Source organism: Oncorhynchus nerka, linkage group LG10 (genome assembly GCF_034236695.1).
Source record: "Oncorhynchus nerka isolate Pitt River linkage group LG10, Oner_Uvic_2.0, whole genome shotgun sequence".
In the NCBI taxonomy this organism is placed as follows: domain Eukaryota; kingdom Metazoa; phylum Chordata; class Actinopteri; order Salmoniformes; family Salmonidae; genus Oncorhynchus; species Oncorhynchus nerka.
The window spans coordinates 32,649,911-32,673,619 of record NC_088405.1 but is presented as its reverse complement, the minus strand read 5'-3'; the positions used below and the strand labels follow the sequence as shown (position 1 = coordinate 32,673,619).

Here is a 23,709-nt window from a genome sequence, read left to right as displayed (position 1 = left end):
GAGAGACATGTACTGCATTTATCTTGTCAGGATATACATAATCTATATGGCAGGTAGCCTAGTGGTTAGAGACTTGGACTAGTAACCGAAAGGTTGCAAGATCAAATCCCTGAGCCGACAAGGTAAAAACCTGTTGTTCTGCTCCTGAAAAAGGCAGTTAACCCACTGTTCCTAGGCCATCATTGAAAATAAGAATGTGTTCTTAACTGACTTGCCTAGTTAAAAAAATATATATATGTATATGCTAACATGTTGGTTGCAATGGGCCCATTGGGTTATTAACAAGATAGACAGTTGTGCATGAGACAATGGGGAATGGGCCCATTGGGATATTAACAAGGCAGATGTTAAGTGCATGAGACATTTATAAGTTATATTCTTCAAGAATAAATGGGTAAATATCAAGAATGAAATGACCATTGAACAGCTTCCCAAATCACAGACTGTAGCTTTAAAGGGCCAATCTGGAATTTAATCAATAACAAAGCATATTTCCCAACACTGTTTTGGTAAAAAACTGAGGGTTGGGGCTAGAGAAATGTAATCTCTCTCAAATTCATAGACGGCGATATGAGAGCAAGGAATGACCATCTATGATATAACAATTATAGTTTAAACCGTGTTTTGAGTCTATATCATGTTTGTTTCCATTTACTTTGTTTACAAACATTGGAGTAAAAAAGGCTTATATTTTGGGTTCTGATGGGGTACGACAGTTAAACTAAGTTCATGCTGCATTTATGATAAAACAGCTTCAATCAAACAATCACTTTATTCACAGATTTTTGTCTATCCTGTGAGGGATAGTGTTCTGGTTGTTTCCATTTGATGAACACCTATCAAACAAACAGATTCCTATGTAATTGTGCCATTTGAAGCATTTGGCTTGAGAAGGATCCTTCTCAAGAAGTGTGTTTGACATGCTTGAGCCTGAAAAAAGTGGAACAGCGGCTCCTCCCATTTTGCCACTCACACTTCTTGAGAAGGGCAGGGTCCTTCTCTAGAAGTGTGTATCTTTTCCTATAAACACAACATAGACCATACAGTAGCTGCAGGCTCCTCTTTCAGTTCAGCTTGAGTTAATGGTGTGTGACATCCATCCAGACCACAAAGGCAAAGGCATAAAAACAGTATGAGTCAAGACATGTAAGACCTCCAGTGATACTGAGAGCATCAACATGCTTTGCATTATTGTCCAGACTAAACAAAAATTGTGGGTCTACCTTAAGGGAGAGGGTCCTCACAGGGAGGACTGTGCCCCGGCTGTTCACCGCTTAGCGTGCCCAGGTTCAACCTCTACGTTGCGGGGTGCTACCTGGTTGATGCTGCCAGTAGCATACAAGTCTAAGTACACACGGCCGGTACAGTGAAACTGAAAATGGCTATGCTAGCAATGATAGTGATAAATATTTTTTAAATATACATAACCAGATACAGTCTATGGTCTAGCTGCCGGTATACTCACCACCACTGGGGACCAACCAACTTCAACTACCTGCTCCGCATAATATGGTCAATCGGCAGGACTTGCAAACCATAGTTGTTGGCTGTGCATTCTGCTGGAAGCATGCATTGCATGGTCAATCCGTATAGGCCTTTTCATCTCATCCTTTGAACGCGCTAAGGGCGATGAAACAAATCAAATCAAATCATATTTGTCACATACACATGGTAATGTGAGTGTAGCGAAATGCTTGTGCTTCTAGTTCCGACAATGCAGTAATAACCAACGAGGAATCTAACCCAACAATTTCACAACAACTACCTTATGCACACAAGTGTAAAGGGATGAAGAATGTGTACATAAAGATATATGAATGAGTGATGGTACAGAACAGCATAGGCATGATGCAGTAGATGGTATCGAGTACAGTATATACATATGAGATGAGTAATGTAGGGTATGTAAATATACAAAAGTGGCATTGTTTAAAGTGGCTAGTGATACATGTATTACATAAAGATGGCAAGATGCAGTAGATGATATAGAGTACAGTATATACATATACATATGAGATGAGTAATGTAGGGTATGTAAACATTATATTAAGTGACATTGTTTAAAGTGGTTCTTGATACATTTTTACATCAATTTTCCCATTATTAAAGTGGCTGGAGTTGAGTCAGTATGTTGGCAGCAGCCACTCAATGTTAGTGGTGGCTGTTTAACAGTCTGATGGCCTTGAGATAGAAGCTGTTTTTCAGTCTCTCGGTCCCTGCTTTGATGCACCTGTACTGACCTCACCTTCTGGATGAGGTCAGTACAGCGGTGTGAACAGGCAGTGGCTCGGGTGGTTGTTGTCCTGGATGATCTTTATGGCCTTCCTGGGACATCGGGTGGTGTAGGTGTCCTGGAGGGCAGGTAGTTTGCCCCCGGTGATGCGTTGTGCAGACCTCACTACCCTCTGGAGAGCCTTACGGTTGTGGGCGGAGCAGTTGCCGTACCAGGCGGTGATACAGCCCGACAGGATGCTCTCGATTGTGCATCTAAAAGTTTGTGAGTGCTTTTGGTGACAAGCCAAATTTCTTCAGCCTCCTGAGGTTGAAGAGGCGCTGCTGCGCCTTCTTCACCACGCTGTCTGTGTGGGTGGACGAATTCAGTTTGTCCGTGATGTGTACGCCGAGGAACTTTAAACTAACTACCCTCTCCACTACTGTCCCGTCGATGTGGATAGGGGGGTGCTCCCTCTGCTGTTTCCTGAAGTCCACGATCATCTCCTTTGTTTTGTTGACGTTGAGTGTGAGGTTATTTTCCTGACACCACACGCCAAGGCGAAGGGGGTGGAGGGGTGATTTGCACAGGGAAATTTGCACAACGAGTACTGATATAAGTAGGACACATAACATCCCGGCAACTTTGAGAAAAAACACTTTATATCGGAGTTGTCTTGAGATGGATATGCATATTCATGGCATGAGGCTAGTAGCATAGCATCTCTCTCCTTTTAATACAGGCGGCTGACGTCAACAACCCTCATCAAAAATTCAAAAAAGGATTACAATAATGAGATGTATCCACCAACCCAAAGAAAGGATAGCCAGGAGCAAGATAGCCCACCATGCCACTTTGTGGACAACGACCCCCATTGCTGGGGCTGAGAGACATGTACTGCATTTATCTTGTCAGGATATACATAATCTATATGGCAGGTAGCCTAGTGGTTAGAGACTTGGACTAGTAACCGAAAGGTTGCAAGATCAAATCCCTGAGCCGACAAGGTAAAAACCTGTTGTTCTGCTCCTGAAATAGGCAGTTAACCCACTGTTCCTAGGCCATCATTGAAAATAAGAATGTGTTCTTAACTGACTTGCCTAGTTAAAAAAATATATATATGTATATGCTAACATGTTGGTTGCAATGGGCCCATTGGGTTATTAACAAGACAGACAGTTGTGCATGAGACAATGGGGAATGGGCCCATTGGGATATTAACAAGGCAGATGGTAAGTGCATGAGACATTTATAAGTTATATTCTTCAAGAATAAATGGGTAAATATCAAGAATTGAAATGACCATTGAACAGCTCCCCAAATCACAGACTGTAGCTTTAAAGGGCCAATCTGGAATTTAATCAATAACAAAGCATATTTCCCACCACTGTTTTGGTAAAAAACTGAGGGTTGGGGCTAGAGAAATGTAATCTCTCTCAAATTCATAGACGGCGATATGAGAGCAAGGAATGACCATCTATGATATAACAATTATAGTTTAAACCGTGTTTTGAGTCTATATCATGTTTGTTTCCATTTACTTTGTTTACAAACATGGGAGTAAAACAGGCTTATATTTTGGGTTCTGATGGGGTACGACAGTTAAACTAAGTTCATGTTGCATTTATAATAATAATAATGTGATGGTGCTTATATTTGTCTTATTTCACACATGTAAAAGTGTGTATTAATTTGCATGTGTGAATGGGAAATGAGACACCCTGGCAGAGTGGGTTCACTGTCAGTGTCTGCCATTATCAATGATGAACCTGGAACAGTTAGGGTTAAGTGCCTTGCTCAAGCTAGCAACCTTTTGTTTACTGGCCCAACGCTCTAATCGCTAGGCTACCTGCCGACCTGAACCATCCATGATGTAACCTGTCTATCGCCTCCTTTGAATTCCATGCTGTCACAGTTACCAGCCCTTTCAAGCTTAACATCCTTATCATTTATCGCCCTCCAGGTTCCCTCGGAGAGTTCATCAATGAGCTTGATGCCTTGATAAGCTCCTTTCCTGAGGACGGCTCACCTCTCACAGTTCTGGGCGACTTTAACCTCCCCACGTCTACCTTTGACTCATTCCTCTCTGCCTCCTTCTTTCCACTCCTCTCCTCTTTTGACCTCACCCTCTCACCTTCCCCCCCTACTCACAAGGCAGGCAATACGCTCGACCTCATCTTTACTAGATGCTGTTCCTCCACTAACCTCATTGCAACTCCCCTCCAAGTCTCCGACCACTACCTTGTATCCTTTTCCCTCTCGCTCTCATCCAACACTTCCCACACTGCCCCTACTCGGATGGTATCGCGCCGTCCCAACCTTCGCTCTCTCTCCCCCGCTACTCTCTCCTCTTCTATCCTATCATCTCTTCCCTCTGCTCAAACCTCCAACCTATCTCCTGATTCTGCCTCCTCAACCCTCCTCTCCTCCCTTTCTGCATCCTTTGACTCTCTATGTCCCCTATCCTCCAGGCCGGCTCGGTCCTCCCCTCCCGCTCCGTGGCTCGACGACTCATTGCGAGCTCACAGAACAGGGCTCCGGGCAGCCGAGCGGAAATGGAGGAAAACTCGCCTCCCTGCAGACCTGGCATCCTTTCACTCCCTCCTCTCTACATTTTCCTCCTCTGTCTCTGCTGCTAAAGCCACTTTCTACCACTCTAAATTCCAAGCATCTGCCTCTAACCCTAGGAAGCTCTTTGCCACCTTCTCCTCCCTCTTGAATCCTCCTCCCCCTCCCCCCCTCCTCCCTCTCTGCAGATGACTTCGTCAACCATTTTGAAAAGAAGGTCGACGACATCCGATCCTCGTTTGCTAAGTCAAACGACACCGCTGGTTCTGCTCACACTGCCCTACCCTGTGCTCTGACCTCTTTCTCCCCTCTCTCTCAGATGACATCTCGCGTCTTGTGACGGCCGGCCGCCCAACAACCTGCCCGCTTGACCCTATCCCCTCCTCTCTTCTCCAGACCATCTCCGGTGACCTTCTCCCTTACCTCACCTCGCTCATCAACTCATCCCTGACCGCTGGCTACGTCCCTCCCGTCTTCAAGAGAGCGAGAGTTGCACCCCTTCTGAAAAAACCTACACTCGATCCCTCCGATGTCAACAACTACAGACCAGTATCCCTTCTTTCTTTTCTCTCCAAAACTCTTGAACGTGCCGTCCTTGGCCAGCTCTCCCGCTATCTCTCTCAGAATGACCTTCTTGATCCAAATCAGTCAGGTTTCAAGACTAGTCATTCAACTGAGACTGCTCTTCTCTGTATCACGGAGGCGCTCCGCACTGCTAAAGCTAACTCTCTCTCCTCTGCTCTCATCCTTCTAGACCTATCGGCTGCCTTCGATACTGTGAACCATCAGATCCTCCTCTCCACCCTCTCCGAGTTGGGCATCTCCGGCGCGGCCCACGCTTGGATTGCGTCCTACCTGACAGGTCGTTCCTACCAGGTGGCGTGGCGAGAATCCGTCTCCTCACCACGTGCTCTCACCACTGGTGTCCCCAGGGCTCTGTTCTAGGCCCTCTCCTATTCTCGCTATACACCAAGTCACTTGGCTCTGTCATAACCTCACATGGTCTCTCCTATCATTGCTATGCAGACGACACACAATTAATCTTCTCCTTTCCCCCTTCTGACGACCAGGTGGCGAATCGCATCTCTGCATGTCTGGCAGACATATCAGTGTGGATGACGGATCATCACCTCAAGCTGAACCTCGGCAAGACGGAGCTGCTCTTCCTCCCGGGAAGGACTGCCCGTTCCATGATCTCGCCATCACGGTTGACAACTCCATTGTGTCCTCGTCCCAGAGCGCTAAGAACCTTGGCGTGATCCTGGACAACACCCTGTCGTTCTCAAATAACATCAAGGCGGTGGCCCGTTCCTGTAGGTTCATGCTCTACAACATCCGCAGAGTACGACCCTGCCTCACACAGGAAGCGGCGCAGGTCCTAATCCAGGCACTTGTCATCTCCCGTCTGGATTACTGCAACTCGCTGTTGGCTGGGCTCCCTGCCTGTGCCATTAAACCCCTACAACTCATCCAGAACGCCGCAGCCCGTCTGGTGTTCAACCTTCCCAAGTTCTCACGTCACCCCGCTCCTCCGCTCTCTCCACTGGCTTCCAGTTGAAGCTCGATCCGCTACAAGACCATGGTGCTTGCCTACGGAGCTGTGAGGGGAACGGCACCTCACTACCTCCAGGCTCTGATCAGGCCCTACACCCAAACAAGGGCACTGCGTTCATCCACCTCTGGCCTGCTCGCCTCCCTACCACTGAGGAAGTACAGTTCCCGCTCAGCCCAGTCAAAACTGTTCGCTGCTCTGGCCCCCAATGGTGGAACAAACTCCCTCACGACGCCAGGACAGCGGAGTCAATCACCACCTTCCGGAGACACCTGAAACCCCACCTCTTTAAGGAATACCTAGGATAGGATAAAGTAATCCTTCTCCCCCCCTTAAAAGACCTAGATGCACTATTGTAAAGTGGCTGTTCCACTGGATGTCATAAGGTGAAAGCACCAATTTGTAAGTCGCTCTGGATAAGAGCGTCTGCTAAATGACTTAAATGTAAATGTAATGTATGTTTTGAAGCTACAGTATGCAGTGTCTGTTTTCAATTATATTCATATAAAAGTTTTTAAAAATGATGTACCATTCCTAATCTAGAATTGGTCATCCATTTTTTACCAAAACAAGTGGCAGGGGAACTGCTTTGTTGTTTTTCGAATCCCGGATGGCTCATTTAAAGGTTTTGAAGGCCATTTAATAACTGTTAATGGACAGACCAGTTCCGGACAGTGCCCACTCCATACAGGTTAACGTGAATGTAGGGGAAGGTTGCTCTAAAAGCTGTCCTTTTTAGGATGCAGGTTTCATGAGGCCTCTGTTAGAATGGAATGACATAAATGAAAAATGAACTATTACCAACAGCAAACATACTGATGAGTTGCTGCTGATCAAAGTGTAATTGTGTCCAATTCAAGCACATACATATATATATATGATTTGACCAACTTTTTCAGAACATGGAAAGGTTTTTGCGTCTGGCTTCAATTTAACAAAATGATGCTTTGATCAGCAGCTTCTCTTGTCAGAATGTTTGCTGTTGATAATAGTTATTTTTTCATGTTGCAACCGAGCCCTTATAAACCCTACATCTCATAAAGGACAGCATTAGAGCAACCTTCCTCCACATTCGCATTGACCTACATGAAGTTTGACATGCTTGAGCCTGAGAAAAGAGGAACAGCGGCTCCTCCCATTTTGCCTCACCTATATAGTGTTTATACCTTCCACTCTGCAGGGAGAAGGATACCCGACAGCTGACAGGACATTCAATTCTCTGCAAACCTACTGTAGGAGGAACATTAACTAACCATGTTGAAGGTACACTCTTTATTTTCAATATGTAGCTAGAATATTTATGCAACAGATCTTCTGAGAACTTGTGAGGACAGTGTAGGCCCAGGGTTACTCAACTAGTGGCCCACGGGTGATTGTGTTTGGCCAGCCAAGTTGGGGTGGCAGGTAGCCTAGTGGTTAGAGCGATGGGCCAGTAACCGAAAGGTTGCTAGATCGAATCCCTGAGCTGAGAAGGTAAAAATCTGTTGTTCTGCCCCTGAACAAGGCAGTTAAACCCACTGTTTCTAGGCTGTCATTGTAAATAAGAATGTGTTCTTAACTGACTTGCCTAGTTAAATAAAATAATAATAACATTTTATGAGAAAAAAAATCATATATATATATATCCAAACTTTTGATATATATATATATATATATATATATATATATCAAAAGTTTGGACACACCTACTCATTCAAGGGTTTTCTTTATTTTTACTATTTTCTACGTTGTAGAATAATAGTGAAGACATCAAAACTATGAAATAACAGATATGGAATTATGTAGTAAAGAAAAACCTGTTAAAAAAAATCGAAATATATTTTATGTTTGAGATTCTTCAAAGTAGCCACCCTTTGCCTTGATGACAGCTTTGCACACTCTTGGCATTCTGTCAACCAGCTTCATGAGGTAGACACCCGGAATGCATTTCAATTAACAGGTGTGTGTGCCTTGTTAAAAGTTCATTTGTGGAATTTATTTCCTTCTTCATGTTCTGTGCATCTGTATATTCTTTACTTTATGCATAGATAACAGGCCACTCAAGAGAATGGTGGTCATTAAATAAAGTTAGATTAAAGCTGAATCAGTGTCTGCAAGAGCCCATAATGATCACATTATTGTACAAAACAGAACCAAACATTTTAGCATAGTAGTATAACGTAACACCGCCACATTTTTCTCTCACCGTGGTAAACACTCAACAGCGTGCGCCACTAGGCAAAATACACAGGTAGGTTCTTCTATGGTTTGTTAACATCATCTGCTCACCATTCAAAACAACCCTGTAGGCTACTTCGAAACAACACTGTAGGGTGCTTTGAAACAACCCTGTAGGCTACTGAGAAACAACACTGTAGACTACTTTGAAACAACCCTGTTGGCTACTTCGAAACAACACTGTAGGGTGCTTTGAAACAACCCTGTAGGGTACTGAGAAACAACACTGTAGGGTGCTTTGAAACAACCCTGTAGGCTACTGAGAAACAACACTGTAGACTACTTTGAAACAACCCTGTAGGCTACTTCGAAACAACACTGTAGGGTGCTTTGAAACAACCCTGTAGGGTACTGAGAAACAACACTGTAGGGTGCTTTGAAACAACCCTGTAGGGTACTGAGAAACAACACTGTAGACTACTTTGAAACAACGCTGTAGGGTGCTTTGAAACAACCCTGTAGGGTACTGAGAAACAACACTGTAGTCTACTTTGAAACAACCCTGTAGGCTACTTCGAAACAACACTGTAGGGTGCTTTGAAACAACCCTGTAGGCTACTGAGAAACAACACTGTAGCATACTTCGAAACAACACTGTAGGCTGCTTTGAAAAATCACTATAGGCTAGCTACTTCGAAACAACACTATAGGGTACTTCTTCTGAGTAGCCTGTTCTCTAAGCATAGAGAATGATCCACACGCCCAGAAGCTTTGGGAAGCTCCGGATCTTTAAGTCAGCAGATCTCCAAAAAGTTGGATCCGCATCCATGGTCTAAAATAAAAGTGTATGCTATGGTCATTTCTTATCAAGATTAGGGGTAAATAATCCCTGGGCTGTACATATTTAAAATGTGTAACTAAATCTTGTCAATCGAGGGAACCCCAGGCCACAATTCAACAAAATGTTGACAGTTGATTCGTAAAATTAGGTTTGGCCAGAAACGTTAAGATATCCTCTGATGGCCCAAATCAGCTCATCAACTCAGTCAGGGAAACACAAACAGTAACCTGTTATCAGTTTTCACACTTTCAATTATGTGACAATGGATAGACCCGCTGGTCTGAATGACTGCCTCTGCATGGAGAAAAGAGACATGTGGGTTTCACAAAGCTCATTTGATTTTCCTGATGCGCAAGGGAAAACAATTGCGACTTAAGAGATCCGATATCTGTACACCATTCAGCACATTTGTCCATAATATGTATATAGTATGTAGTATGTGTTTGTATTTCTGTAACCATGTATGTTTTTGCCTCCCCTATTAGAGAGAGGTTATGACCTACCAGAGCCTGACAGTTACCGTACTCCGAGCAATAAACAACTGCTCTCATGATTATTGTGAGTCATATTGTTTTCAATATACTTTTCATAGTTTCTAAATTCATTATCAGAGCAGACAATTATTTCAGTTGAAGATGTATTTATTTATTTTACAAAAAAAAGTGAACTATCCCTTTAAGCATTTCATTTCTGATCTGTTTTTAAGAACAAAATGGTTTCTAAAGGTCGTGTTTTGTTTTGCAGGGTCTGAGTCCGACTGTTATGTTACTGTAGGTCTCCCCACAGCGTCTGCCAGGACCCTCTGTACTAAAACTGTGCCCAACAGCAAGACCCCAGAGTGGAATGAGAGTTTCCAATTCAGGGTCCACAGTCACGTCAAGGTAAACCCCCTCATACAGTATGCCAATCACTAGGAAGATATACCTCAGAGGGATATGGTGTCCCTAAAACATATGTATTTGCACATAGGGTGTAATGACAGCAGTGTTGCCAACTTAGCGACTTTGTTGCTATATTTAGCGAGTATTCAGACCCCTCTAGAGACACATTTTCAAAAAGGCAACTAGCGACAAATCTAGCAACATTTTCTGGTGTTATTGGAGACTTTTGGTGAAAGCAGGTATCGTTCTTACTCTTCTCAACGAGCAGCGGGTGCTGCCATGGGCCCCAGCCCTGTCCCAAAGCACTCACAGGCGGCCCAGTCCTCGCGCAGCAGTCCCTCCCAGCTGTAGTCAGAGCAGGAGATGTTCACCCCTCCGCGTCCAGACTGCAAATGAATCGCGCATGCGGGAAGCCGCAGCTGGCTGATCCCGCCCTGGCTTACATTCAGGACGGGATGTAAATGTAAAAACTAAACAAAAAAGTGAAATACTATTTTTTTTTAATTAAAAACTAAGTTACTCCGCCAGAGTGTTTCTTTTTGGTCACTTTTACCGGTCCCAAGCCCGGATAAAGGAGGAGGGTTGGAATTGTGACATTTAAAAAAAACAAGAATCGACAGAAGAAAGTACAAACGTTATTCCTCTCTCCTACAGCATACATCACAATTACATGCACATGGCCAATTATGCAAATTAGGCGATGATGTCATTTTGTGACTTCTAGCGACTTTTAGGACAGCCAATATAGCTACTTTCCTTACTGAGGAGTTGGCAACATTGAATGACAGGCGTAGCTACACATTTTGGGTGTTCGGGCATGCTGGTAAGTCATATCCCTTGGAATACCCTTAAGGCCGCTACACACTTTAAGACAACTACGCAAAACTTTAAGCAAACTACGCAAATGCAGCGACGTACTTTTGTGCAGCTCAAATAATACATTTGATTGTAACATCAGTTGAATTTTAAAACATAAAAAATACATTCTACCCGACTTTGCTTTCACAAACACCTGAAAAGCTTGTTTGGATGCATTTTTCCCCCTTAAATATATTGAAAATAATAGGTTATCGTGTTATTTCACATGCCATGGAAAAGATTAGAATTGCAAAAGGAATGCGTTATCTTGTGTGAAAATTCCAGAATGAGAGTTTATAGACTTACTAGTTTTGCATGTGTAAACAAACATATACTGTAAATCAAAATACAGTACATCCAATTGTGATAAAGAGATGCCCTTGTCTTTTCAGAATATCGTGGAGTTGAAGGTGTACGATGAAGACAGTTTCATTGGCAATGACGATGACCTGTGCTCCACCGTAGTGTTTGACATCAATAACCTCATCCCTGGGAAGAAGGAGACCAAGACCTTCATCTGTGAACCGGTAGGACATGTTCTAGCGCTAAGGAATATAACTAGAATATGTAATTAATGAATCACATCCTTAGTCTCCTATGCCTCCTCTCTATTTCAGACCAAAGACGAATTGTGGGTTGAGTTTGAGTTGCTGGAGAGGTGAGTGTCAACTTTGACATCCATGCCATTGTGGGACCTCTATCAAAGCAAAAGATGGTGAAAAAGTTTTGTTGTAACAACCTTTACAAAAAAGCACAAGTGAAATAGCTGTTTTCACAAGTTGAGCTTAAATTTCACCTATGGAATTGCAAGTTCACATGTGAAAAACAATCTCATTTACAGTTTCTTATGTGAAAAACTTTCCATTGTGATTGTTTCTCCAAATGTGATAGTAAAAATCAAATTTGCAGTTTCACATGTAAGAAAACAATTATTCATTTAGCAGACACTCTTATCCACAGCAATTAGGGTGAAGTGCCTTGCTGAAGAGCACATCGACAGATTTTTTCACTTAGTTGGCTCAGGGATTCGAACCAGCAACCTTTAGGATATTTGCCCAAAGCTCTTAACCTCTATGTTACCTGCCACTCTTAACCACTAGTTTACCTGCCGCACTTAACCGCAAGGCCAGTGGTGTGCCTCCAAACAATTCTAAAAGTATTTTCAGGTGTTCGACCCAGGGCTGTTGCAGTGACCGTCATGAAGGCAGTCAAATTACATGTGACTGTTTAGTCACTGTAATTAGGCTTCTCCAAGCTCTGATGCTGCTGGTCATTAGTAGCCTACCAAACCTGCTAACTGCCTGGTACTCCGCACTCTATTGTCCCTCTAATCACTCTGACATCAATGCAAATGTAATCAAAAATCTAACCAAACGCTTCACGAGAGCCCATGAGCTCATGTTGCGCAACATTTCAATAGGCTATGCAGTTGCGCGAGAAAACTGAGTGATGGCCTCTATTAAAAAGAGGCGGATCCCATCAGCTTTCTATAGGCTAGGCCTACTAAACTCAGCAAAATAATTAACGTCTTCTCAATGTCAACCGCGTTTATTTTCAGCAAACTTAACATTTGTAAATATTTGTATGTACATAACAAGATAACAAGACTGAACAAGTTCCACAGACATGTGACTAACAGAAATTGAATAATGTGTCCCTGAACAAAGGGGGGGTCAAAAGTAACAGTCAGTATCTTGTGTGGCCACCGGCTGCATTAAGTACTGCAGTGCATCTCCTCCTCATGGACTGCACCAGATTTGCCAGTTCTTGCTGTGATTTGCCAGTTCTTCCACCAAGAGTATGCAAGTTCCTGGACATTTCTGGGGAGAATGGCCCTAGCCCTCAAACTCCGGTCCAACAGGTCCCAGACATGCTCAATGGGATTGAGATCCGGGCTCTTCGCTGGCTATGGCAGAACACATTCCTGTTTTGCAGGAAATCACACACAGAACGAGCAGTATGGCTGGTGGCATTGTATGCTGGAGGATCATGTTAGGATGAGCCTGCAGGAAGGGTACCACATGATGGAGGAGGATGTCTTCCCTGTAACGCACAGCATTGAGATTGCCTGCAATGACAACAAGCTCAGTCCGATGATGATGTGACACACCGCCCCAGACCATGACGTACCCTCCACCTCCAAATCGATCCCACTCCAGAGTACAGTCCTCGGTTCATTCCTTCGATGATAAACGCGAATCCAACCATCACCCCTGGTGAGACAAAACCGCGGCTCGTCAGTGAAGAGCACTTTTTGACAGTCCTGTCAGGTCCAGTGACGGTGGGTTTGTGCCCATAGGCGAAGTTGTTTCCCAGTGATGTCTGGTGAGGACCTGCCTTTCAACAGGCCTACAAGCCCTCAGTCCAGCCTCTCTCAGCCTATTGCGACCAGTATCCCTTCTTTCTTTTCTCTCCAAAACACTTGAACGTGCCGTCCTTGGCCAGCTCTCCCGCTATCTCTCTCAGAATGACCTTCTTGATCCAAATCAGTCAGGTTTCAAGACTAGTCATTCAACTGAGACTGCTCTTCTCTGTATCACGGAGGCCCTCCGCACTGCTAAAGCTAACTCTCTCTCCTCTGCTCTCATCCTTCTAGACCTATCGGCTGCCTTCGATACTGTGAACCATCAGATCCTCCTCTCCACCCTCTCCGAGTTGGGCATCTCCGGCGCGGCCCACGCTTGGATTGCGTCCTACCTGACAGGTCGCTCCTACCAGGTGGCGTGGCGAGAATCTGTCTTCTCACCACGCGCTCTCACCACTGGCTTCCCCCAGGGCTCTGTTCTAGGCCCTCTCCTATTCTCGCTATACACCAAGTCACTTGGCTCTGTCATAACCTCACATGGTCTCTCCTATCATTGCTATGCAGACGACACACAATTAATCTTCTCCTTTCCCCCTTCTGATGACCAGGTGGCGAATCGCATCTCTGCATGTCTGGCAGACATATCAGTGGGGATGACGGATCACCACCTCAAGCTGAACCTCGGCAAGACGGAGCTGCTCTTCCTCCCGGGGAAGGACTGCCCATTCCATGATCTCGCCATCACGGTTGACAACTCCATTGTGTCCTCCTCCCAGAGCGCTAAGAACCTTGGCGTGATCCTGGACAACACCCTGTCGTTCTCAACTAACATCAAGGCGGTGGCCCGTTCTTGTAGGTTCATGCTCTACAACATCCGCAGAGTACGACCCTGCCTCACACAGGAAGCAGCGCAGGTCCTAATCCAGGCACTTGTCATCTCCCGTCTGGATTACTGCAACTCGCTGTTGGCTGGGCTCCCTGCCTGTGCCATTAAATCCCTACAACTCATCCAGAACGCCGCAGCCCGTCTGGTGTTCAACCTTCCCAAGTTCTCTCACGTCACCCCGCTCCTCCGCTCTCTCCACTGGCTTCCAGTTGAAGCTCGCATCCGCTACAAGACCATGGTGCTTGCCTACGGAGCTGTGAGGGGAACGGCACCTCAGTACCTCCAGGCTCTGATCAGGCCCTACACCCAAACAAGGGCACTGCGTTCATCCACCTCTGGCCTGCTCGCCTCCCTACCACTGAGGAAGTACAGTTCCCGCGCAGCCCAGTCAAAACTGTTCGCTGCTCTGGCCCCCCAATGGTGGAACAAACTCCCTCACGACGCCAGGACAGCGGAGTCAATCACCACCTTCCGGAGACACCTGAAACCCCACCTCTTTCAGGAATACCTAGGATAGGATAAAGTAATCCTTCTCACCCCCCTTAAAAGATTTAGATGCACTATTGTAAAGTGGCTGTTCCACTGGATGTCTTAAGGTGAACGCACCAATTTGTAAGTCGCTCTGGATAAGAGCGTCTGCTAAATGACTTAAATGTAAATGTAAATGTAATTGCGGACAGTCTGAGCACCGATGGAGGGATTGTGCGTTCCTGGTGTAAGTCGGGCAATTGTTGTTGCCATCCTGTACCTGTCCCACAGGTGTGATGTTCGGATGTACTTGATCCTGTGCAGATGTTGGTACACGTGGTCTGCCACTGCGAGGAGGATCAGCTGTCCGTCCTGTCTCCCTGTAGTGCTGTTTTAGGCGTCTCACAGTACGGACATTGCAATTTATTGCCATGGCCACATCTGCAGTCCTCATGCTTCCTTGCAGCATTCCTAAGGCACGTTCACGCAGATGAGCAGGGACCCTGGGCATCTTTCTTTTGGTGTTTTTCAGAGTCAGTAGAAAGGCCTCTTTAGTGTCCTAAGTTTTCATAACTGTGACCTTAATTGCCTACCGTCTGTAACTGTTAGTGTCTTAACGACCGTTCCACAGGTGCATGTTCATTAATTGTTAATGGTTCATTGAAGAAGAAAGTGTTTAAACACTTTACTATGAAGATCTGTGAAGTTAGTTGGATTTTTACGAATGATCTTTGAAAGACAGGGTCCTGAAAAAGGGCCGTTTCTTTTTTTGCTGAGTTTATATTTATTTCTCAACTTTCCTAATTTTAAGCACTTTGTTTATACTTACAACAGGAGTATAGCCTACCTGGCTGGCATGAAAATGAACCACGGGAACAGCGTCCTCCATTCGCTATTTAAGTGCATCGATTACATATATTTTTTCCTGCTGCCCCTGTTTCGATACAGGTGCATGATAATGGTCCATTCTAAATAAATAAAAATTCACACATATATTATTTAGTATATGTAAAAACAAGATTAAATCAAGAATAGTCTGATGGGGTGACAATATTAGCCTATCACTTGTGAATTATATAGTATCACTTGTGAATGATGCCTAGAATAAGAAACGATGCCTTTTTCTGCGTCTTTTTCAAATCATAGTCGCACACCTCATGTAGCCTAGCCCACAGGCCTATATGTTTTGATAAGGTTTGTATCACAACTAAAGTGGCCAAATAAATTAAGCACATTCATCTGCTTTACAAGGGGTTAAGAGCCTAACTGGCTTACATAAACAGCGCCTGAGTTTAAAGTTTGGGGAAAATCATTTCCACCATAAAAATGCGCCTTTATAATTAAAGCATTACATGCATAATTGCATTTATGGTCACTTTTGATAATGGTGTTTTCTGCTAATGGAACATTCGGCTGATAGCCTACTACCATGTGCTCATTCCTATGCTTATAATGTGAAGAAATATCCAAATAGCTTCTCAACATTTTAAGCTAAGCGTTCTGATCTGCTGCGTAAGTCACATCGCGTTAAAAAAATGTTTTGATGCTAGTGGTTATATTAATTTGGGATTTATCGCATCCCACAACTGTCCCAGACTCTGTTTGGAATATTTATTTATTGCACAGAATAGAATAGGTCAACGTTTATACTATGGGAGATAGTAGATTGACATAGGCTAGTGCTTTTGCTGTTCGTTAGGCCTACTCATCTTCTCGGCTGATGAAAAGTAAATGTGGACAGTTCTTCCAATATCTTCAATATGCACCTCAGAATTGGATAAGGATGCCCACAGTTGCGTCCCCGATGTGTCTGCCTTCACTTCACTTGTAACCTGTCAGAAAGACCCGATCACTTGATGGAGAGCCATGTGAGTGAGAGGTGATTCTGAGCGCACACCCCTCAGGGAAAAGGGCACAACCGCCACTAGCCGCAAAAGGCATTGATTTGTTTAGGGTGCATTATGGCCACAGAAAGGGGATGCCACCGCGAAATTCTAGGCATTATCAAGTGCTTGTCAAATTGTGAATGAGAGACTGATGAAGTGTGTACAGCCAGCGCCCCCAAAAAACTGAGCTCATGCCTTTTCAAGTGACTTTTTTCAAATCATCATTAGAGTTGCATCATGCAGCCTTACAATGTATTAAAAATCAAAACATATAGACCAACGTTTGTATAGTAAATATCTATTTCTTTGTTAATTAACGGCTCAACATAGCCGCATGTGCACACTACCTCAAATCGTTTGGAGAAAATATCCTTTCTATTTTATTCAGCTTTGTTCAATTGAATTCTTCATGCTATAAAATAATGCCACGGAATTCTAAGCAAATCTTGTCTGCTATATGAACTAGTGTAGCCCACAGCCATTTGACGTAACCAGATCAGGACCTAACGTAAGGACAACTCAGAGTATGATATTCTGGTCTTCTGAAATAGGCTACATTTTCTTCATATCGTGCATCTTTAGACCTGTCTAAAGTAAATAATAGATTTACTGTGAAGTGTAGGCTATATTACATTAATTTATTATACTTTTTAAAATGTAGATATTCATCAGAGGCAGTGGAAGCCAGGAGATGCTAAATGTGTTTATGTTAATTAACTGTCAATTACCATGAGACCAACAGTGATTTGTGTGACAATCACCGGCTGACAATATTTTGTGACTGCCACAGCCCTAGTTCCACCGTAAACTGTCATAAACAAATCTCACAAATATCTCCTAGCGACTATCTAATCAACGCAACATTGACATTATCCCACACCTGGTTAGCCACTATTGGCTTAAAAAGCCAATTAATTCCTGCAATATTGCCCCTCTGTGCCGCGCTTGTTTATCACTCCCATGTGTAGCCAGTGGATGTGATAACCTCCTTGTGGGTTGACAGAAATACTTTCCCCAAAACCTTTATATTAAATGTTAATTGTAAAGTAGGCTTTCCTGTCAGAAGTATATCATGAGTAAGTAAAGTATATAATTTGTATCTATTATTTGTTATTTGAAAACTTTGCCATGAGCTGCTGTAGTACAGAACCATCTCTAGACCGGCACTTTGCACATTCCTCACTTGCTAGATGCTCAATTAAAGGGCCAGATGCACAATTAAAGAGGAAATACACTCAAAAGTAAAAATTTCTTCCAGACCAATTAAAAAAAAAAAAGATGTTTTAAGCATTGACATTGACAACATCCAATGTAATTGTTTCTCTATGAACAATTGTAATTTTAAGACTAAAAAGTAAAACTGAGAACATCATTTGGGAAAATATGAAATATGAAAATTATTTTACCAGGTATATTGACAGAAAACACTACAACACTACTACTTCACTACTTTCTCCTGTACACTAAGGACCCGAGGCAGAGTTGCAGGTGAGAGGGAAAGAATGTGCCTATTTGTAAGTTAGAAAGAAATGACTAGCTCGTGACATGTTTCATTTTTTTAAAGGAGCTCTAATGTAATAAAAGGTTGAAGACCCCTGCACTAGGCTACCTGTCTCCAATGTTTGTAAACAAAGTAAATGTAAACAAGCTCTGTGTAGCCTAAAAGCATTGTTACAACTAATTATGATGTCATGGATGGTCAGTCCTTGCATCCATAGAGTAATCGAGGGGTCCCCAATTACAGTTGAAGTCGGAAGTTTACATACACCTTAGTCAATTACATTTAAACTCAGTTTTCACATTCCTGCCATTTAATCCTCGTAAAAATTCCCTGTCTTAGGTCAGTTAGGATCACCACTTTATTTTAAGAATGTGAAATGTCAGAATAATAGTCGAGAGAATGATTTATTTCAGCTTTTATTTCTTTCATCACATTCCCAGTGGGTCAGAAGTTATATATACTCAATTAGTATTTAGTAGCATTGCCTTTAAATTGTTTAACTTGGGTCAAACCGCTCTTAATTTTCCTGCCTCGTGATGCCATCTATTTTGTGAAGTGCACCAGTCCCTCCTGAAGCAAAGCACCCCCACAACATGATGCTGCCACCCCCGTGCTTCACGGTTGTAATGGTGTTCTTCGGCTTGCAAGCCTCCCCCTTTTTCCTCCAAACATAATGATGGTCATTATGGCCAAACAGTTCTATTTTTGTTTCATCAGACCAGAGGACATCCCTCCAAAAAGTACAATCGTTGTCCTCATGTGCAGTTGCAAACCGTAGTCTGTTTTTTATGGCAGTTTTGGAGCAGTGGCTTCTTCTTTGCTGAGCGGCCTTTCAGGTTATGTCGATATAGGACTCGTTTTACTGTGGATATAGATACTTTTGTACCTGTTTCCTCCAGCATCTTCACAAGGTCCTTTGCTGTTGTTCTGGGATTGATTTGCACTTTTCGCACCAAAGTACGTTCATCTCTAGGAGACAGAATGCATCTCCTTCCTGAGCAGTATGACGGCTGCGTGGTCCCATGGTGTTAATACTTGCGTACTATTGTTTGTACAGATGAACGTGGTACCTTCAGGTGTTTGGAAATTGCTCCCAAGGATGAACCAGACTTGTGGAGGTCTACAGTTTTTTTCTGAGGTGTTGGCTGATTTCTTTTGATTTGCTAATGATGTCAAGCAAAGAGGCACTGAGTTTGAAGGTAGGCCTTGAAATACATCCACAGGTACACCTCCAATTGACTCAAATGATGTCAATTAGCCTACCAGAAGCTTCTCAAGCCATGACATAATTTTCTGGAATTTTCCAAGCTGTTTAAAGGCACAGTCAACTTAGTGTATGTAAACTTCTGACCTACTGGAACACTGGAATTGTGATACAGTGAATTGTAAGTGAAATAATCTGTCTGTCAACAATTGTTGGAAAATGTACTTGTGTCATGCACAATGTAGATGTCCTAACCGATTTGCTAAAACTATAGTTTGTTAACAAGACATTTGTGCAGTGGTTGAAAAACAAGTTTTAATGACTCCAACCTTAGTGTATGTAAACTTTCGACATCAACTGTATATTCAGCTGTGGCGCAATTTTTCCTTGAGCGGATGGTCGTGGGGTCGGAACATAGTTAAAAACAGAATAATTTCAAACTTTAATTACATTGGGATACAAACAAACATGCCTCTCTATTACTTGAACAGATTTCATAAAATAAAATCACGCAATTTAATTTCCGGGTGATTTTGCAGTCTTTTATATCCGACAACAAAATGAATACAAAACAAATAAAATCACCAGTGTGCTGAATTTGGACAGCGGGCTGCTTATTGGGGAACCCTGTTGTCACGCCCTGACCTGAGAGAGCCTTTTTGATGTCTCTATTTTGGTTTGGTCAGGGTGTGATTTGGGTGGGCATTCTATGTTCTGTTTTCTATGTTTTTTTGTATTTTTTTGTTTTGGCCAGGTATGGTTCTCAATCAGGGACAGCAGTCTATCGTTGTCTCTGATTGGGAATCATACTTGGGCAGCCTTTTTTCCCTGTTGTGATTGTGGGAAGTTGACTTTGTTAGTGGCACTATAGCTCGCTTAAGCTTCACGGTCGTGTGGTATTGTTTTTGTTGGCGACATCAGAAAAAAGTAATGTACGCTCACCACCATTTCTTCTGACGGTTGTGACACCTGTAGTCTATGGATTTGAGAGTGGTTGCAATTCTTCAGCCCCATCCCTCAGCTTTTTACCGAAACTGGAGGGGAGAACACTTTGTTAATGTTTCAATTAAGGATTGCTGCTTTAAACACCTTTTTTGTAAGGGAACTACTTCAATGACTGAAAAAAGTTTGTTTCTTGTGTTCCCTGTTTGCAGTAAAGAGCCTGCTGGCGAGTATCTCTCTAATGGTGTACTCGTGGTAAGGGCATTCATTTGGTTTGCTGATCATTCTAAGGCAAAGTCAACATTACAAGGATGGTCAGAGATGGTTAATGATGAGGTCAATAATGACAGGACATAGCAATGTGCTATAAGAACCAACAAATTATTCACACCCCTTTTTCCACATTTTGTTGTGTTACAGCCTGAATTTTAAAATGGATTAAATTGAGGTTTTGTGCCACTGATCTACACACCATACCCCACAATGCCCCACAATTTTGACAAATTAATAAAAAATGAAAAGCTGAATTGTCTTGAGTCAATAAGTATTCAACCCTTTTGTTATGACAAACCTAAATAAGTTCAGGAGTAAAAACTTAACTTAGCTTAACAAGTCACATAATAAGTTGCATGGACTCCCTCTATGTGCAATAAAGGTGGTTAACATGGTTATTGAATGATTTCCCCATCTCTATACCCCACACATGCAATTATCTTTAAGGTCCTTCAGTCACGTAGTGAATTTCAAGCGCAGATTCAACCACAAAGTCCAGGGAGGTTTTCTAATGTGTCGCATAGAAGGTAATCTATTAATAGATGGGTAAAACATTTGAAAAAGCAGACAATATATATGAGTTTGAGCATGGTGAAGTTATTATTATGCTTTGGATGGTGTATCAACACACCCAGTCACTACAAATGTACAGGCGTCCTTCCTAACTCAGTTGCCAGAGAGTAAGGAAACCGCTCAGGGATTTCATCATGAGGCCAATGGTGATTTTAAAACAGTTTATTGGCTGTGATGGGAGAAGACTGAGGATGAATCAACAACATTTTAGTTACTCCACAAAACGAACCTAAATGACAGAGTGAAAAGAATACAGTGTACATAATTAAACTATTCCTAAACCTACACCCTGTTTGCAATAATGCACTAAAGTGTGGCAACTTTTTGTCCTGAATACAAAGCATTATGTTTGGTCAAACACATCGAAACACATTCATATTTTCAAGCATGTTATGGATATACTTGTCATCAGCAAGGACTAGAGAGTTTTTTGGGGGCATGAAAAGAAACGGAATAGAGCTGACCACAGGGAAAATCCTAGAGGAAATCAAGTACAGTCTGCTTTCCAACAGACACTGGGAGACAAATTCACATTTCAGCAGGACAAAAACTTTAAACTCAAGGCCAAATGTACCGTACACTGGAGTTGCTTGAATGTGGCCTAGTTACAGTTTTGACTTAAATCGCCTTGAAAATCTATGGCAAGACTTGAAAATGGCTGTCTAGCAATAATCAATAACGAGCTTGAAGAGTTTAAAAAATAATAATAGGCAAATATTGTACAATCCAGGTGTGCAAAGCTCTTAGAGACTGACCCAGAAAGACTCACAGCTGTAATCACTGCCAAAAGTGATTCTAACATGTATTGACTCAGGGACTTCAACACTTATTTAATCAAGATATATTAGTGTTTTATTGTTTCATAAATCTTTAAAAACATAATTTTTCTTCCACTTTGACATTACAGAGTATTTGGTGTAGATCGTAAAAAAACAAAAAATACAATTCAATTAATTTTAATCCCAATTTGTAGCACAACAAATTGTACAATAAGTTAAGGGGTGTGAATACCATCTGAAGGAACTGTATGTGTAATGTAATGCGGTACAAAATTAAAGCAAATAATTCACACCCACGAACAGAAGGCAATTCTATATGCTGTTTATTGTAGTATACTTTGTCCTAGGCCTCCCCATTCTCTACTGTGGATGTGAATGTAGAAAAGCTGATGACCACTGCCAGTGAGTATCATTCAAATTATTATCTACTGTATCAGGTCTGCTTATTTCTCCAAGTGCCTGTTGAACATAGTTTGGCTTTTACTTGACCCATAAAATGTTTGCAAAATTAAAGAAGAAAGTTCTATCAGTCTAAAGACTGCCCCTGCTGCAAAGTTGCTTGGAATGTCATCATGAGTCATCAGTTTCTGGTTTGAACTAGTTTTGCCTGGGGGATGTCCACTCTGTTACTACTATTTTCATTCTTCCTAAACCAGGAAAGTTCTATCTGTCCGTCCGTCCGGTCTACACAGGATATTCATAGATCACTGAACTGAGCAACCACATCTATGTTGTTATTGTTCTAGTGGAGCAGAATGTGGTCCTGAAAATGAGTGGGGCCTTTCCAGAAGAGCACAAGATTCTTGCTCCTCAAAAAACATCCAACCTGACCAAAACTCTGCGCTACTACATCAACAGAGACCTGGAGACAGAGCTTTGCGTGAGGGTGCGGTTAACTGATCCTTTACTTGACCAATATCTTCCCTATCTTTATACAAGTTCCATATGTTTTAAAAAAATTCCACAATCATATTTTTTGTATCCCCAGGATAAATTGGGTGAGGTAAAAGATCCAAATGTCACTGGCTTATCTACTGTTCCACTCCGGCAACTTCCAGCCAGTAATGATTTCAAAATATCTTTACCTGTGGGAGAGGTACAGTAGACCTAATTTAAGTCTTTGCACCCTTCTAGTGTATGTATAAAGTGCCAAGGAAAGCTTATTGATGAACAATGTTTATAAAGCCCATATGATTTACATGGACACTCCCCCTTCACAGGACATGGTGGATCTACATTTGAGAGCAGAGGACTGGTAAAGTGCTTTCCTTTTTATGAAACAAAGCATCAGTATTTGAAGAGTTTCTTTCCAAAACGCTATATATACATTTTCAGAAATATTAAAATAGCTTGTATTGTTTAAAGAAATTATGAAAAAAATTGGTAATTTTTTTCACGATCTAATCATGTCATGGCATTGTTCAATGACAAGCATGTATTTGTTAAATATCTTTCACTTGAGGTTTCATTTCAGAGAGACAAATTAATCATGTTTTTTTGCCAAATATCTGCCCTAGTTACAGAGAAATAAGTAGTACAGCTACGACCGGTTGTGATACAGCCCTGGATCGAACCAGGGTCTGTAGCAACGCCTCTAGCACTGCAATGCTGTGCCTTAGACCGCTGCACCACTTGGGAGTATATATACACTGCTCAAAAAAATAAAGGGAACACGTAAACAACACAATGTAACTCTAAGTCAATCACACTTCTGTGTAATCAAACTGTCCACTTAGGAAGCAACACTGACTGACAATAAATGTCACATGCTGTTGTGCAAATGGAATAGACAACAGGTGGAAATTATAGGTAATTAGCAAGAC

The 23,709-nt window shown here is 42.5% G+C and overlaps 2 protein-coding genes across 2 annotated transcripts in view; one reads left to right on the top strand and one right to left on the bottom strand.

The window, feature by feature from the left end:
- vax1 (ventral anterior homeobox 1) overlaps positions 1-10,628 on the bottom strand; it is a 39,441-nt gene extending 28,813 nt beyond the window's left edge. Inside the window, exon 1 of the mRNA XM_065023229.1 lies at positions 10,464-10,628. The gene's annotated coding sequence lies outside the window, so the exon portion shown is untranslated. The remainder of the gene's footprint in view (positions 1-10,463) is intronic.
- Positions 7,512-23,709, top strand: part of LOC115136344 (cytosolic phospholipase A2 zeta-like) — a 29,373-nt gene continuing 13,175 nt past the window's right edge. The window contains exons 1-10 of the mRNA XM_029671934.1: positions 7,512-7,595; positions 9,816-9,888; positions 10,075-10,211; positions 11,462-11,596; positions 11,687-11,727; positions 20,474-20,516; positions 22,234-22,288; positions 22,633-22,772; positions 22,875-22,982; positions 23,107-23,141. Coding sequence (XP_029527794.1) covers positions 7,587-7,595; positions 9,816-9,888; positions 10,075-10,211; positions 11,462-11,596; positions 11,687-11,727; positions 20,474-20,516; positions 22,234-22,288; positions 22,633-22,772; positions 22,875-22,982; positions 23,107-23,141 — 776 coding nt within the window. The 5' untranslated portion in view covers positions 7,512-7,586. The remainder of the gene's footprint in view (positions 7,596-9,815; positions 9,889-10,074; positions 10,212-11,461; positions 11,597-11,686; positions 11,728-20,473; positions 20,517-22,233; positions 22,289-22,632; positions 22,773-22,874; positions 22,983-23,106; positions 23,142-23,709) is intronic.